General features: G+C 39.5%; 1 protein-coding gene across 1 annotated transcript in view; it reads left to right on the top strand.

The window, feature by feature from the left end:
* The window catches only part of ntrk2a (neurotrophic tyrosine kinase, receptor, type 2a), a 103,461-nt gene extending 87,638 nt beyond the window's left edge, over nucleotides 1-15,823 (top strand). Inside the window, exons 20-21 of the mRNA XM_080309260.1 lie at nucleotides 12,251-12,409; nucleotides 14,660-15,823. Of these exons, the coding sequence (XP_080165386.1) occupies nucleotides 12,251-12,409; nucleotides 14,660-14,845 (345 nt within the window). The 3' untranslated portion in view covers nucleotides 14,846-15,823. The remainder of the gene's footprint in view (nucleotides 1-12,250; nucleotides 12,410-14,659) is intronic.
* The last annotated feature ends 879 nt before the right edge of the window (nucleotides 15,824-16,702 follow it).

Below are 16,702 nucleotides of genomic sequence, written 5' to 3'. Positions count from 1 at the left end.
TGCTTGGATAACTCAGGGGTACAAAACAAAACTGAAAGTGTGTGTTTTTCTTTCTGCAGATAATCTGTTACTTTTCCAAAAGGCCAAAATCTAATCAGTTGTATTGATTGATAGGTAGTTGGACTGTCCATTTTTCCTGCCCTTTCTCTCATTCTCTCTGACAAACCGACACAACTGACAATGACAGAGTAGGAGAGAGAAAGAGGTAGAAGACTGCAGGCATTCAATGGCTAGACAATCGTTTAAAAATTCAGAAAGATAATAATATACAACTGATGGATGTATCATTCAGTGACGGTAATTTTGCAGTAATAATTTATCTTGAACAGAAATGCTCATTGTAGTTATGAAAATCTATATTTCTAACTTGCTGGGAAAGAGAGTTGTCTTTGCAGTTTGTTCTCCTTTCATACGTTCCACATGCATAATTACACATATGTACTTTGGTATAAATTGTAATGTATATGCACTGTATTGGCATGCTGATATAAGAAAACACAAGATATTTTTTTCCTGTTTCTCATTAAAAATATTAAAATTGTCTGCAACTACTGGGGCTAAAAAAAAATGAAGTCAAGTTAGAAGTGCCAGAAACTGCAGTTCCTTTAGTGGCCACTTGAGGCTGCCCACATTAATAGAACAGAATAGAATAGAATTCAACTTTATTGTCATTGCACATGCACAGGTACAGGGCAACGAAATGCAGTTTGCATCAAACTGCATTTGTCTGTTACCTATTTTCCCATCTGTATGATGATTTCTTTTTTTACAAAGTGCTCTACAAACTGAGATATTGGCTCTCTTACGAGTTAGCAAACATAAACTAATGTAAATCAATTAGCTGCAACCAACGTCTCGTTCTGTACTGGCACAAGATGGTGCTAACCATGTTATAAAAATTGTAACTTTAAACATGTATTAAATCCAGCTTCGAATTCATTGATAAATCCGTGTCAGTTTTAGGGAATATGGCTAAATTTGAAAGGCTTGTGTGACTGACTGATTTGCCAGCAAAGGCACAAAGTGCTGTGCACAAAAAGAGTAATATAAATAAGAAGATTAAGTGCCATAACAGCAAATAACACAACCTGTTTATTTCATTGTGTCTTGCACAATAAAATAAACAGGTTCTTTGATTATGTATGGAGAACCACTAAAAAAAATGTGAGCGTAAGTATGAAAATGGTCATTTTCAGAATCAGAATCAGAATACTTTATTGATCCCTGGGGGAAATTATTATTTTTAAACAGTTAGTGCAATGCTTTTGGTAAATTACTTGAATTAAGGGTAAAACTGCAGTATTATTATCCAAATGTTTATGAGCCTTGCTATATCTGTGTCTGTGGATTGAAGCTGTACGTTTTATGAGTATAACTTACTAACCAAGCTTGCTACATTCAAAATATGTTCCTTTTCTGAAGGCTTCCTGCCCATCCTTTATATACAGTCTGTGATTTCCTCACAGAAAGCTTCTGATACCCCACAAAACTATAAATGCCACGTTGCCTGAATGAATCTTTTTTAAAAGAACATAAAAAAATGCTATTTTTTCGAGGTCTTTGATAATGACTGTTGACATAAAATCAAAATAACAGGTTATATTTGGCATCAAATTAAAGATTGGTTTGCTGCTGTGGCATTTTTTTGTGCTATCTCTGTGTGACGACACACAGCAAGCTCCCCGCTCCTCCTCCTTCCTTTCACCCCTCCTCAATAAAGCTAAGTGCTGTGGCTGTAGTCATGGTAACGGCAGAGGGCAGTGGCGGTGGGTCTCTTACTTGGGTCTCCAACGTTTCTCAGGAAGAAAAGTAATCAGAGAAGTTCTGTTTAGTATGCTGAAGCAGTAGTGGAGAAATAGAGTTGGAGAAGGAGTAAGATGTAAGTGTGGGAGATGGAGGCAGGAGGGTGGCAAAGCGATGAAAGGAGAGAAAGGCTTGGAAATAAGGGAGAAGGGGGGGGGAGTAGCAGGAGAAGAAGAGAAAGAGGGAGGAGAAGGAGTGGGATGCCAGGAAAGAAGAAAACAAGACACAAATAAATATCCAAAAAGAGAGACGAGGCAGTAATAGAGCGATACAGGGGCATACGGCACTGCTTAAGACGACCACAGAGCAGCGTATCACAGTAAAATGACAAAAAAAAGGACAGAGAGGTAGACAGACAGGAGAAAAACAAAAACCAGAATAGAGGCATAGGGGGGTGGAAGGTAAAACATAGTGATTCAGCCGTATTTCAGCATCCAGGAGAGACAGAGGTGTGTGTATGAGTGTGGGGGGACGTGTAGAGTGTAGGGACCCAGTCATGCTCTTGCGTCAGACAAGTGAAGATGAGTCATAGAGGAATTGGAGCCCCCCCCCCACAACCCCATGCCTGTGTGTGTGCGTGTATATGTGCAGGGAAATAGATGCAGAGGCGTAGGATTGAAGGGGCTGTGATGACGTCATTGAATCCCCTGTTACACAATGAACCTGACAGGCGCTTCAGGAGACAGACAGGATGCCTCAAATCAAACCTTGAGCCTTTCCACACAGGCTCGGTGTGCGTGTGTGTGTGGGCGTATGGGTGCGTGGGTGGGGCTCGACTCCAACACTACAGCACATTTATTCATTTTCCCCTAAACTGATTTTATGGCCAAATGTGTAGGATGAAAGAAAATTAAGGTTTCATGCCTGACTGTTTTACGCTGCTGACACGGCCTGTAGAGGAACACGGGCAGTGAAGCAGAGCTGACAAATCTCTGAGTAATTTTTTTGGGTAGTGGGTGGTTTTTTTTCTTCAGAGACAAGTATTGACCTTGTGAAGCACCTGGAGAGGCGACAGTGAAACAGTTATCCATGATTAAGCAAATGTGCATCAAGACAAAACTGAGAGGATGTAACACAAATTATTCAACTGCTCATTGCTCATATACATGGCCTCATTGTACCTTTTATATCATTATTACTATATTATTATTACAAAGAAAGAGACCTCATTCACATACTGCATTGGTTACCAAGAAGTTGATGGGGCAAAGTTTTTTGCCTTTGAACTTGTTGTGAAAGTGTGCAAGCTAACCCAGTCCTATTTGTATAGTTGTGTAGAACTGATTGCAACATCACAGGGACTGAAAAGTCAAAAGTCAAAAGCAAGTAGAAACAAATAAAATGATGATCTAAAGTTTGCATGCTTACATAAGCTGAGACTTCATATCTTCTGGTTAAGAGATTATGTCATTAATGGCTCAACGAGAAAGTTTACGCAATCATCACACCACCCTACTTAGTCTCTGAGGACAACAGCCAATAATTGCTCATTTATAAAACTTACTGTAATACACAAACTATTTGTTTTTGTTTGTTTCTTTGTCTGCAAATTCTCCCTGGATCATTATCTAGAAAAAATTTGAAACAAAGGCCCCTTAAGGTTCTTATCTATATCAGATGTTATGCTGTCCTCGTGTTGTCTAGCGATGACCTAGCAACAGTGACACTTTTTAGCATTTAAGCTCCTATAATGCAGTATTAAAGCATCCCATTGTTTTAAGTTCAAGACAATAACATCTCATTTATATCCACAAAGGCTAAATTATGCATGATATACTACAACACTATCATGTTGCTTAGCAACCACTTTGCAGTGGGCTAAAGTGACCCATTTTTTAACATTTAAACAACATCTGTTGCCCGTTTTTTACTTTTCTCAATGTGATTAAATATATCAGTAAGCAATAGCATGGACAAGCCAAACAATACTGTAGCATGAGTGCATATTAGTGAAGAGAAATTAAATAAAAGGCAAAATCATCATGCCGATTTTGCCCACATTGTTTGCTTACCTGTGTGAAAGCAAAGCCTGTTCAATCCTGGCTGGTGAATCTAACCTGTGATGCCAAAAGTCTTGCCTTTTACTTTGGATTTTGCATATGAATATGTACAAATCTTCTTTGCGAGATTAATCGAATGTTAACACAGACTTTTGCAGGCTTTTTTACTTCCTCATTGTTGTTCTAACAAAACGTCAGTATGTGGCCATTGGGAATTTTGTGACTTGACAACTGCACGTTGAAGAAGTACTACCATCATATTTCCTGCTGGGTTTTTATTCGACATGAGCACCATCACAAAAAATACTTAGCTTAAACCTACATGTCATTGGCTTTACTGTATCTGAGCTGGCCAGGAGAGAACCATCACATGTACTTAGACACAAGCGTTCTTGAGTTTTTTCCATGACAGCAGAGACAACGATACGGTTCCCTGTGTAAGGTGCGAGTGGGCGGGGTTACTCACGTAAGCTCCTCCTACATCAAAATCCCATAATGCCTTCTTTTCAACGTGCAGTTGCCATGGATACCACAGCCTCTGGGAGGTCATCACAAAGAACACACATCCCTCCTCTCTGCTGTGTTTTTTCCTCGTCTTTTTGAGGCTTTCCTGGAACACTCAGACAGTGGTCGAGGTGAAATAATGCATATTTATAAGACAGAGACTGAGGGAGACAGGCAGGCGGGCTTAGAGACAGTGAAGGAAGGTGAGAACGATTGAGAGAGATTGAGGGGGAGAGAGATAAGGGAGCAGGAAAGAAGACAAAGACTGATGACGAAGCCACTGACAGCAAAGACAAAACACAGAATGAGCCGATGACAGAGAGAAATGCAGCAACTAGGCGTAGGTAAAAAAAACTTAGAAAGCATGTTTGGTCTTCAGACTGATCCACTGTAAACACGACTTTCTTAATATTTGATGACCCCCTCCTCCCAGTGACAGGAAGACTCAGTCTGAGGCTTTCCTTTCCTGCTCTTTCATGGGTTTTCTCTCCTGTTTTCTATTTAATTCAACCCTGTTGGTGCCCTTTTGAAGTGACTGCCCTTCACTTTGTTCCTCATTGTCTCGCCAATGAACGCACACAAATACACGTACGGTTAACAAACATAAAAGGAGAGATGTTGCGCGGCAGTTCAAGAGGCCCGTATTAATATTTCAGAGCATCAGGGGAAATGATCAGTCATGATGAATAACACAAAAAGACTAATGGATATAATGAAATATATAAAAACTATCAATAGAGTAGAACGGAAAAATCTCCCCAACAAAGCAAGTAATAACAACGCTGCTCGACTTAACTGCAAATCCTTTGTTGATTCACGCATGAGTGATTTTTATTCACAAAAAAACAAAAATAAACTAAAAAACAATAAAACATATACAGAGAAAAATGAGTTTCAGACAGTTTCCAATGAGTAGGAAATTATACAGAGCCATTATGTTCTCATTTTGTTTAATGTTGTGGGCGTAATTGTTGGTTAGTTTGCAGTACATTTATTCTAATGTTAATCTTCCACGTGCAATAATAAACAGAGCTGTGTTTGGTTAGAAATGACATCGGTTTTTTTGTTGGTTTTAGATTTTTTTTAGTCTAAACAGATTATTAACACATCATGTTAGTGTTGTCGCTGCTCATAAAATGCCTTCTTGGCAGTCCTCGCTTTTCTTCCATTAATGATCTGCATCACCATGTAACACATTACAGTCACTAACAAACAGTTTGGTTGTTACTTGAATACACTTTCAGAGGTAGGTGTTATATAAGCTCAGCCTACACCCTTTCAGTTTGCCATTTGAGTTCCTATGATGAACATTAACTGAATAAAAAAAAAAAACAAGTTTGGAAGTTCCTCAGTTATCTGCACGATGGGCAAAAATTCAGAAAAGAAATCGATTTTAGGCTGAATTCAAGAACATTCTAGATTTTTCATCATTTTTATTGCACTAAAGGGTAAGACTGTGACAGTGAAGAGCACAATGCACCGAGGTCTATGAGGGGCCTGCAAACCAAAATTCATTCTTTCACTCATTAAAACTCACATGTATGCATTTTCTAACACAGGAAGTTAAGCAGGAAGTCACTCTTTAGAGCGCTGGATGACTATCCAAATATATTATAATACATTGGACAAATTCGAAGAAAGACTACAGATTCTTTGTTCTTCAAAGGTTTATAAAGAACTCGGTGATCACATTCAAACCTTTACTGGAGTTTTGAACTATAGAAACAGCGATTAAGGGCAGAGTTCAATCGAATAGTGGATTACATTTATTTAATGAGCTCCTTTAAAAATATTCAGTATGTTGATTTGCCATGAATTCAAAGCACTACCAAAGAATTTCAGAACCAGCAGAATAACCATGCGCTTTCCACATGAGGAGGGGAAACCCCTCTTTAGATGTGGCAAAGGGTTATAGTCAACAATGCAGGAATGCATAACTCAGATTAGAGTGGCATTTGTGAAAATGACTTTGGTATTGATGAATACAGACCACGGTCAGTTGGAGACAATAATGACCTACACAGTACATATAGACAACTCTGGACATGGAAACCATCACACTGCTAATTGTCTATAATCCAGCTGTTGTTCTGATATCCAGTTTTCATTATCAAATTATTATGACCAAAAGATTTCATTTTAATTATATCATTGTGAGATCTTTTAGAGGTTTTGGGAGGAAAAAAGAAAATTATTATTATTATTACTCAAATAAATTTCATAAATTCCATCATGGATGGATGATGGATCCATTCACCAGTGTTCATGTTGACAGCAAATTTAGTTTTAGTCATACATTTAGTCATTCACTAAAACATCTTATAGTTTTATTACTCTAGTTGTATTCAAATAAATATCATAAGATTACATTAAAAAGTATATTTTATTTGACTAAAGTATGAAGTATAAGAGTTTGTTGTGTTTTTACCCGTGAGAGTTGCTTCACGTGGTTTACAAAGCATCTTTTTTTCACTAACATCAAATGTGACGTGATTTCATGAGAAACAGGGAGCACTTCCCAACTTGTCCTTCCTTTTCACAAAACTTAATTCGTTCTGATCGGATCTTGTCTCTCCAGAATATTTACATCTGGTTTATATTTGTTGATGGAAATTTCGATACATTTCATTAAAGCTTTTTTCCTCATGAATTTTTTCCTCAAAAATTTTGGTCAATGATATTAAGGCTGCTTCGTACACACACTCACTGAGATCAGTCATGTAAAACTCATGTTTTCACCTGATCTGGGCACTAAATGGAATTTGTTTTTCAGCATTTAATCTGTTTTTTAAATATATATTTTTTTATTTTCTATCTCTCTCCTCCACTTTTCCTTATTGTCCGATCAACATGTTGTCTGCATTGTAGTGAGTAGGGATTGCTGACCTACATTCATTTACGTGTCATTAGCTAATACACCTGTGTGCCATGAGGATTGGAGAGTGTGTGGCTGAGAGGGTCGCGGTTTGTAAACTGTTTACTGATCAAGTTGACTTTTCACAGCAGGCCAAAACAACCCTCATGCCACCAGGAAATATTCCAGCTTTGCTAACTGACCAGTCCACCCTGTGTGTGTCCTCATTAGGATAAGGATCGGTACCCTGTTTGATCAAGCAGTGTTAAGTTTATATTGTGAACTATGCTTAAATTATAAGAGTACAGTTACACTAATGCAGTGGTTCCCAAACTTTTTTTGCTGGGCCCCCCTTTGTTTTACAAGAAAAATGTTCGCGATTTGAAGAACCCAGCACGTGCTCCCGACGAAGGGAAAACCAATTCTGCAGGGGAGACCTACCTCAGCACTTGTGCAGGTGAAGCCAAAGGGCAGATATGCTTCACCATATTTTCTAGTCTTTGGTTTAGAATGAAGTTGGTTTGGAAACATATTCAGCGATGCTTCATCTCCTGATTTGCGTTTGTGTGGGTGCCCGTGCTAGCAGTGTCCAAGCTCTGTTTTTTTTGTTTTGTTCTATTGGAGCCACATGCTCCAAAAGAATAAGAGCTAAAGCAAGGAATTAAGACAAAGAGTGAAACACAACTGTAGCACTACTGAAATAAAAATATAAACCTGCGAATTATCATAATAGGAGCGTTTTAGGAAGAACAGGTGCTGAGGCTGACTTCAGTTCAATGTGAATGGACTATGCAGTATCTATTAAGATAAGATAAGATAAGATAACCTTTATTAGTCCCACACGTGGGAAATTTGTTTTGTCACAGCAGGAAGGAATATAAGGGAGAGCTCTTTGAGAACACAGCATCACAATAAGACAACAAGAATGTTTTAGACTAAAATCCTGCTGTATTCTGTATGTTGTACACTTCATAATAATAATTTAAAAAAAAACTAAAAGACTCAAACCTGCTGTATTGTGTAGGAGTGTGTATAATATAAGCATTTTGTATTTTATATTCTATATTACGATTCACATTATGCATTGTGGACCTTCTACTCTGCTTTAGCATACTGCATGCAGATGGAGAAATGTAAATGATAAACAGAGAAACAAGGGAGAAAAAGCATCACTGCAAGAAAAATGAAGGCCTGGGTTTGTAGCGCACGAGCTGCAGAGATGGAGGCAGATATGTTTCCCCAGACGTAAACCTAAACCTGATGGCTATCTGTGTGACAGTGCACATTTTATTACTCTATTAAATAACCCCCTGACTAACACAGAACCAGGCCAAGTGTGGGTACCAAACCATTAATGACACACATAAACCTTAGAAAATGGATTGTGCTATCTGTGTAGCACAGTGGAGTGCAGATCAGTCGCTAGATTCATGTTCAGGGGAGACTAAAGTGAGCGGGGAGGTGCAGTAAGAGGAACAAATCTTGTCAGCAGGTTAAGCTTGCTTTTGATTCATTGAGAAGTTAATGAAAAAGTTAATATATTTAACAATGTTAAAACCCTGAAATCTAAGTCAGCCGTTACAGCCAATCACCATCCTTTTACTTGCAATGTCACCAAAAGTTACGTCCGATTTAGAGGACAGTAAAGTTTTATAGCTTCTGGAACTCAAGTAAAAGTAAACATTATGTTGGATGGTTTTGCTGAAACGTGATGCTGTTGCTCACATGTGCAAATGCTTTCTGTTCTCGAGAATGTGCATATGCTACTTAGTCACCAATGTACTCATTACTTAATGCTTTGCTATAGCATGCTATCTATCACATTTAACTAGTGCAACTCAGTTTGATAAGTGCTTTCCCAAAGTTGCAGCGCCAATCTGCAGAGTGTAGTTACATAAAGGTCATTAAGCTACAGGAGCAACTAATGCAGCATATTCTATCGAACTGACATTATGAGGGAGTTGGGCTGGAAACCCGTGTAAGAATGTCTAAAACGCAGGGTTATTAAGAAAAATCAAGTTATTACAAAAGAAAGTAAAACCTTAACTGTGTGGTATTGATTTGATATCAGTCATAAGTGGAAAATCTTATCAAAAGGTGATAAATGTTCATTATAATTTTAATATATTTCACATGTAAAAACAAAAAAGTTACCTGAAACCTCAGTTTAGCCCAAATATGTTGTTCTGTGACTTACATGCTGTTTTTTTCACTCATGGGTAATTGGTTTGATTTAATGACTTCTCTCTCTTAAAATAGTGATTATTAAAAAAACATTTGGATTTGAGATGAGTTTCTTATCGTTTTGATTTTATTACTTAGTTGCTGAATAAGTCATCTTTTTTTCTCCTTTTGTTTTTCTCAATTTTAATGTCTTGCAAAATAAATAGCTTGGAATCAAAATTCAAACTTTTAGGTAGCATTGGATATCGCTGCTGTCAAACACTATTATCTGTTATCGCTATTATCGCCCTTTCGTAAGTATCCGGAGGTATCACTCGTCCATTTTTTTTCTGAAAGTCATGCTTTGCTCGCACTCTGTGTCTGACCTCCCTGATTTTTCAGTCAGAGAGTAGATTTAGTCTGTCATCATGCTTGCTTGTGTCTTTATATTCCTCATTTTTCATTAGGATGTGGTTTCTGAGTCTCTGAAGATTTAAACTGTTACCTTGAGATTTAAAGGGGGGGGGGGGGGGGGGGGTTGGATCCACCTTTAGACTTCTTTTTGCTTGATGTTGGCGTAAGTGAAAACATTTTGTAACAGGAAAAAAATCTAATAAAAACAACCTGTTATTAGATGGAAAAAATGTGAAAATATTTCACCTGTACACAGTGCGTAACTTTAGCCAAGAGCTAATAAAGAAAATATAATATATTACGTACAAGTTTTGTCATAAGGTTATTTTTGCACCGTTAAAGGAAAAAGAGAGATAAAAGAAGAGGGATTAAAAGAAGATTCATTATAATTTAATCAATTTAATTAAATTCATTAAATTCATTAAACACATATGTATTCATGACACATTTTCATGTTATTCTTTTTTATCTTCATTGTATCACTGTAAGTAATGAGATGGCAAAATCAGCTGTTCATAAACACCAAATAAATGAATTTAGCTGTGGTTGTTTAACTGATGTGATCCATGTGTAAGCTCAGCTGTATATGTGTGCAGTTGTTGTTTAAGGGGATATGAAGCAGTTTATATAAGGCGCACTGTCGATGAATCTGTTTTCATACAGATCAGATAAGTCAAACTTTACTCAACTCATTCTTCATGGTTCCTCCACTTCTGTACCATTGATTTGTTAATGTTGAATTCTCCTACAGTTGCTCTATTCCCATGTTGTTGCAGTATATTAATGACTAACCTCATATGGGGCGATTGTGGCTCAAGAGTTGGCAGTTTGTCTTGTAATCGTAAGGTTGCTGGTTTGAGCCCTGGCTCGATCATTGGTCATTGTGCCCTTGGGCACACCATTGCCTACTGGTGGTGGTCAGAGGGCCCGGTGGCGCCAGTGTCCGGCAGCCTCGCCTCTGTCAGTGCGCCCCAGGGCTGCTGTGGCTACAATGTAGCTTGCCATCACCAATATGTGAATGTGTGTGTGAATGGGTGGATGACTGAACGCTTTGGAGTCCTTAGGGACTAGTAAAGCGCTATACAAATACAGCATTCATCCTCCAGCTTCACTGTTTATGTTATGCTAACATAGCTGTGTTGCTAGCGATCATGTAGCACATTGTTATATACCAGCTAGTCCAACTTCAGTAACCTACAAAAGTCACTGCTGTTTAGTTTTCTGTCTTCATTTATGTTGGAAGTGATATCAGAGCTGTATGTTTTAATTTTTTCAGAAATCACTCAGTCAGAACATGCTATATCATGTTTAGGTTTAGGTAACTAGCAAAACTAGCGAACTAACTTCCCGCTAACGCCGTTAAATTGAATAAATTTAAATTCTAGTGGTACGGATGAAGTCATAGAATCACTCTGATTGATATTTTTGGATAAAGTTCAAAAATAAAATCATCTATCTGTTACACTAACCTGCCATAAGCGACAAGACATGTACCACATTCAGATGAATGAGTCTGATGATGTTTTGTCTCCAGATTTATGACATTTTAGTAATGAAGACTTTGAACGTCCATCGCTTTATTATCTCAGCCAGAGTTAAATGATTTAATGTAAGATTTGTATCTGCCAAAGGAAGCGTCTGACTTGTTTGGGTCTAGATTCAGTGAAAAAGCCCTCCTGGCTCCAGGAACCAAATTTTCTTTTTATAGGCATCGCAAGAAGGATTTTATTCCATTCTTTGAAATGGATGATGCCATTATTTGTGTTGATGGTAAAGGTCTTTTGGGGGCAATGGGTTGTGAGTACTGTTACGGCCCTAGCCTCTCTCTCTCTCCTGAGGGTGCCTGTGTGGGCGTGTCCCACTACCTCCCCTGCCTGAGATGCCACCTTTCCCTCCTGTACAGCTGACTCCCATCAGCAATTAAGGGTATTTAAGCCCAGAGCAGGGTGAGCTCTGGGCCAGAGTGCCATTTTGTGTGGGTCCAGCTAGTGAGCTGAGTGTCTTGTGGTGTTTCCAGCTAGTGAGCTGCGCTTTCCTTTTGACTTTTTGCCTTACTGACCGACGCCTGAGTTTTGTTTGTTTCTTTTATGGTGATAACGGCTTGTCCGTCTCTTTTAGTTGAATTACTTCAATAAAACTGTTTTATTTAACTGTTTTGCCTCCCTGACTCCTTTTTCTGACCCGGTCACTTTTGTTACTTCCCCCTCCCCGCCTAGACACCCCCCCGCCTAGACACCCCCCCCCAGGGGAACGTAACAGTACAATGCAGTTGGAGTGGACTGTTCATCGACAAGTAGAGAAGCCAGCGTATATTAAGTAATATTGTTTACTGGTATTTTTGAACTTAAATTTAAGGTCAATTAATGTCAGATATATTCTGGCAAACAGCAGACATTTTATTCCTTGATGCAGGGCGGGGAAACAGAATATAAGATGCTTCTCAGCTTTCACAATCCGACCGTACTTCATACTTTCTGTGTGTAACAGTGTCTCTGTGTGTGTGCTTTCAAAGGTTGGAGGTCATACCATGCTGCCCATCCGCTGGATGCCTCCTGAAAGCATCATGTACAGGAAGTTCACAACAGAAAGTGATGTTTGGAGCCTCGGAGTTGTTCTCTGGGAGATCTTCACCTATGGAAAACAACCCTGGTACCAGCTCTCCAATAATGAGGTATACAAACTTTTATTATAAGTGCAATAGTTTCTTCTGCAGGTGCACGAAGACGTTTGTGATTCACAATTATATAAACGACCTGGCTTAATAATTAACATACTTTTTGCAGTGTTTTTAAATTTGTTGAGTGATCACCAAGTCCTGGTAATTCCAGCATTAAAGTTAAAGTAACAAAAGTTCTGTAAAAGTTGCCTTGGAAGCACCTTCTTTTTAATAAGTGATGCTGAACAAGATGTTGCAGCCCCGAGATATGATGAAACAGCCCTTCAGTAAAAGTAAGGCTAAATATTTGATCTGTTTTGTGTGCATGTTTCTCATAGGTATACACCGAGTGAGTCTTTTGTTCTGCGTCATCTCCTCACTCACAGAAACTCAGTAAGAATGACTTCATGACATGGAGCAAGCTACTCGAAAGAAAGAGAAACAAAACCCAGATGAAAAATCTGCCGGGGCCGTTTCTTTTTCCTGAGTCTAGCAGAAGTGTAGCAGTTGTTAGACATCGCGCCTTTTAGATTTTTTAGATATTAAGAGTATTTTCTTGATTCCTCTTACTTACTGTATAATGAAGTTGGAAGTAAATGGCAATTTCTTAAAGCCACACGTGGTAATATAGACTTTTTCTAAATAACATAATTTGTTTTAAACACTCAGATGTTTTGAATTTCCAGAATTGACAACTGCCTCTATCAGAAAGCTGTGGAAAATTAAAATAAGGCTGAATTGTATGAATGACTCATTTTAAAATGGCTAAACAATCTACTTGCTCAAATTCAATCAGATTGTGGAAACAACAGCAACTCCCTCACACAAAGAAAATCAACTCAACCCAGAATTCGAATCAATTTTCCGGAAAACACAGCAGTGTCACAGCCTTCAACCCCTCGTCTTAACCTTAGCCTTACCAGCATGAACCCTGGGAGAGCCCTTAACTCTGGTTACATCCAAAAAATGAACCTTTAGCCCTTTCACTGTCTTCTTTTACCCTTTATGTCTGTCTATCCTCTGCTGTATCACAGCTCACTCGCATCGTGAATGAAATGTGATGCTCACATATCTTTTACACAGGATTTAAAGTTTTGATTGGGTCCTTTGTAATTTTAGATATTGAAATACTGCCTGTGCTGACTACAAACAGTACAATCACCTGACACTTTGTTAGGTACACTTATTTATGGGCTTGTTAATGTAAATATCTAATCAGCCAGTCGGCCGCTGCAGCTCAATGCATTTTGGCATGTAGTCATGGTCAAGATGAAGCTCAAACTGAGCATCACACCTGCTGATCCACTAGAATTTTTCTAAGGGATCAAATAGAAAACCAAGTGAGCTGCACCGTTAATGCCAAAGGTTGGAGCAGAATGGCCAGAATGCTAACAACTCAAGTAAATGCTCATTACAACTAAAGTATGCAGAAGAGGCCTCACACAACACAACACATTGTGTTGTTGATTTGGTGCAAACTACATGAAAGCATGGACATATCCTTTGTATCAATGATTTAGGCTGCTGTGTGTCAGGTAAGGGTGTGGAGGATAATTTGTTGGCACACTTTCAGCACCTTAACATCGTATAAACACCACAGCCTCACTGAGTATCGTTGCTGACCCTGTCCATCCCTTTATGATCACAATGTGGTGATCTTCTGCCTGCTGATCCCAGCAGATAACACATCATGTCATAAAGCTCAGATCATCTCAAACTGCTTCCTTGAACTTGACAGTGAGTTCATTGTACCCCTGGTGTCACTGACCTCCACAGTCACCAGATCACAATCCAATAGATCAACTTTGAGATGCGCTAGAACAGCGGATTCACTTCATGATTGTGCAGCTGACAAATCTGAAGCAACTGTGTGATGCTGTCATGTCAAAATGGACCAAACTCTTTGAGGAATGTTTACAGCACCTTGTTGAATCTGTGCAATGAACAATTAAAGCAGTTCTGAAGGTAAAAGCAAGGTGCATCTAATGAGTAGGTGTTTACACATGCATGTTGTAAATCTGACTTTCCCCTCACGCTGGTGTAGAGAAATTGCAGACTTTGTCTTGAAGACTTCTCTGGCATATTATTTCTCGAGTTCAGTAAATAATTTATTCGCTGTGACATTTTCACTTGGCAGAGCAGATGCTCCATCATCTTAACTGGAGTTTGAACACTGAATTTATTTTTTCTGATTTGTTCTTTACTAAATGGGACGGGGCTTCTTCTCACAATTAACTTGATGCTTGTCTTTCTTTCGCTCTGTAGGTGATAGAGTGTATAACCCAGGGCAGGGTGCTGCAGCGCCCTAGGACCTGTCCTAAAGAAGTGTATGACCTGATGCTGGGCTGCTGGCAGAGAGAGCCACACATGCGTCTCAACATTAAAGAAATCCACAGTCTGCTCCTCAACCTGGCCAAGGCCTCGCCTGTGTACCTGGATATACTGGGCTGAACGCAGAAGGAGGCTGAAGAAGGGTTTTAGCTGTGTGTGTGCGCGACATGTGTGCATTTATGTGGGGATGGTCGCTGAATGTGAACGTGAATGCATATTTGTGGTTGCGTGCATGTGTGTGCGAGCTGCAGGGTGCGAAGCTCATACAGGTGTGCGTGTGTGCAAGGTGCCGCTGTACAGGATGTGAAGCTATTATTAAACTCTCAAAGGCAATCAAAAAATTCCTCAACTGATCCCCGATCGCCTCTTTCTTCCCTGCCGATGTCCTCTCCTTTATGCATTTCCATCCCCCTTCCTTACCGAAGAGACATTTAAGAGTAATTTAACTTTGGAGTAAAAAGAAAAACAAAAAAACCCAAAAAAAACAACAGCATCTCACTTATTTTCAAATGCTTTAAACTGACTGGGGCTAAACTGATGAAACCTAATTTAAAGGACTTTTAAATGACTCATTCCCTGCTGCCTGTTGGACAACAGGACTCGTTTGAACATCCGCAAATTTCGAGGAGACGTGGCGAGGGGAGGATTTCCGGAAGCTTCGATCTTTTGCGTGTAAATATGAGACTGGCGAAGGAAATGGCTCTGAGAGATGTCGAGCCATAAAGACACTGTGTTTTCCCCGCCCACCCTGTCGGTTTGTCTGTCTTTTTGTCTGTCTCTCACAAATGCATATCAGTATTAATGTCTGCGTCCATCCAACAAGACTACACAGGCAATGATTAACACGTTGGTACACATACAGTAAATTGCGTGTGACCAAATAATGACTGGAGAAAAAAAACAGTAAACAGAATCTGCTTTCCTGTCACACAAAATTAGGAGATGTGATGAAAAGATCATTTCTGGTCGGCCAATTTTGCTGATGCAAAAAAACCCCAAAACAGCGGCAGCTGAGGCTGATCTGAAATGCTGTGGTGACAGAATAATTCAGGAGTATGGCGGAGGAATTGTGCGATATTTAATCGTGAGTAATACAAATGTAAAAAAAAAAAAAGTGTCTGATCTACATTAGCTGCTCATTATCCGCTCTTGTTCTGTTGTTTTACTCAGGCCTGTACTGCACTGTCATACAGCACAGGGTAACATGAGGACTACTCCCCCAACCCCCTAAAGTGACAGATGCTTCACCTTGTGATGTCAAGCGCTCATGTCAGAGGTCAATTGATTCATTTGTCCACAGCTGTCCAACAATCGCGAGATCATGGCGTTGGGGAGGGAGGCGTAAAGGTTGCCTGGGGAGGCTCGGGGTTTGAGTGGTCAGATGACGGTCAGATGTGTGGGTGGCGGCATTGTAGAAGGTGTGGTTCATTTGGTCAACCCATATTAAATCATCAAAGCTCTCAGCACTTAGACATCCTTGAAAACCACATCTGCGCTACAGGGGATGCACACGAGAACACACACACACAGTGTATACTTTATCCCATCATCCTTCCATTGCTATATCCTCACACACACACACACACACACACACACACACACACACACACACACACACACTGAAAGTCACTCAAAACTGTCCAAGAAGGAAATTGAATTGTGCATGTTTTATTATTTGAGCGGTGCAGTGCTTTAGCCAGGCCCCGTGCTCTGTAATGGTGTAATGTATATTTCATTACAGCCTAATGGGCTCCATTAGCACAGTCTCCTCACAGACATTCAAGACTTATTGTTTTACGGCCGAGAAGCAAGGGTGGAAGGATGGAGAGGATAGAAGAGGTGAAGGAGAAGAAAACAAAAGTAAGGGGCCCGGAATGAGGAGCAGCAGAGGGGAGAAATGGGAGGAGAGGTAATAACGCATGGTGGGAAGAAATGGAGAGGAAGGGAGAGAGTTCAGATCGGAAGCAATGGGGTAGA

The sequence above is a fragment of the Astatotilapia calliptera genome, chromosome 12 (genome assembly GCF_964374335.1).
Source record: "Astatotilapia calliptera chromosome 12, fAstCal68.1, whole genome shotgun sequence".
NCBI lineage: Eukaryota > Metazoa > Chordata > Actinopteri > Cichliformes > Cichlidae > Astatotilapia > Astatotilapia calliptera.
Note: the sequence above shows the minus strand (reverse complement) of the source record. Positions and strands in the feature narration are given on the sequence as shown.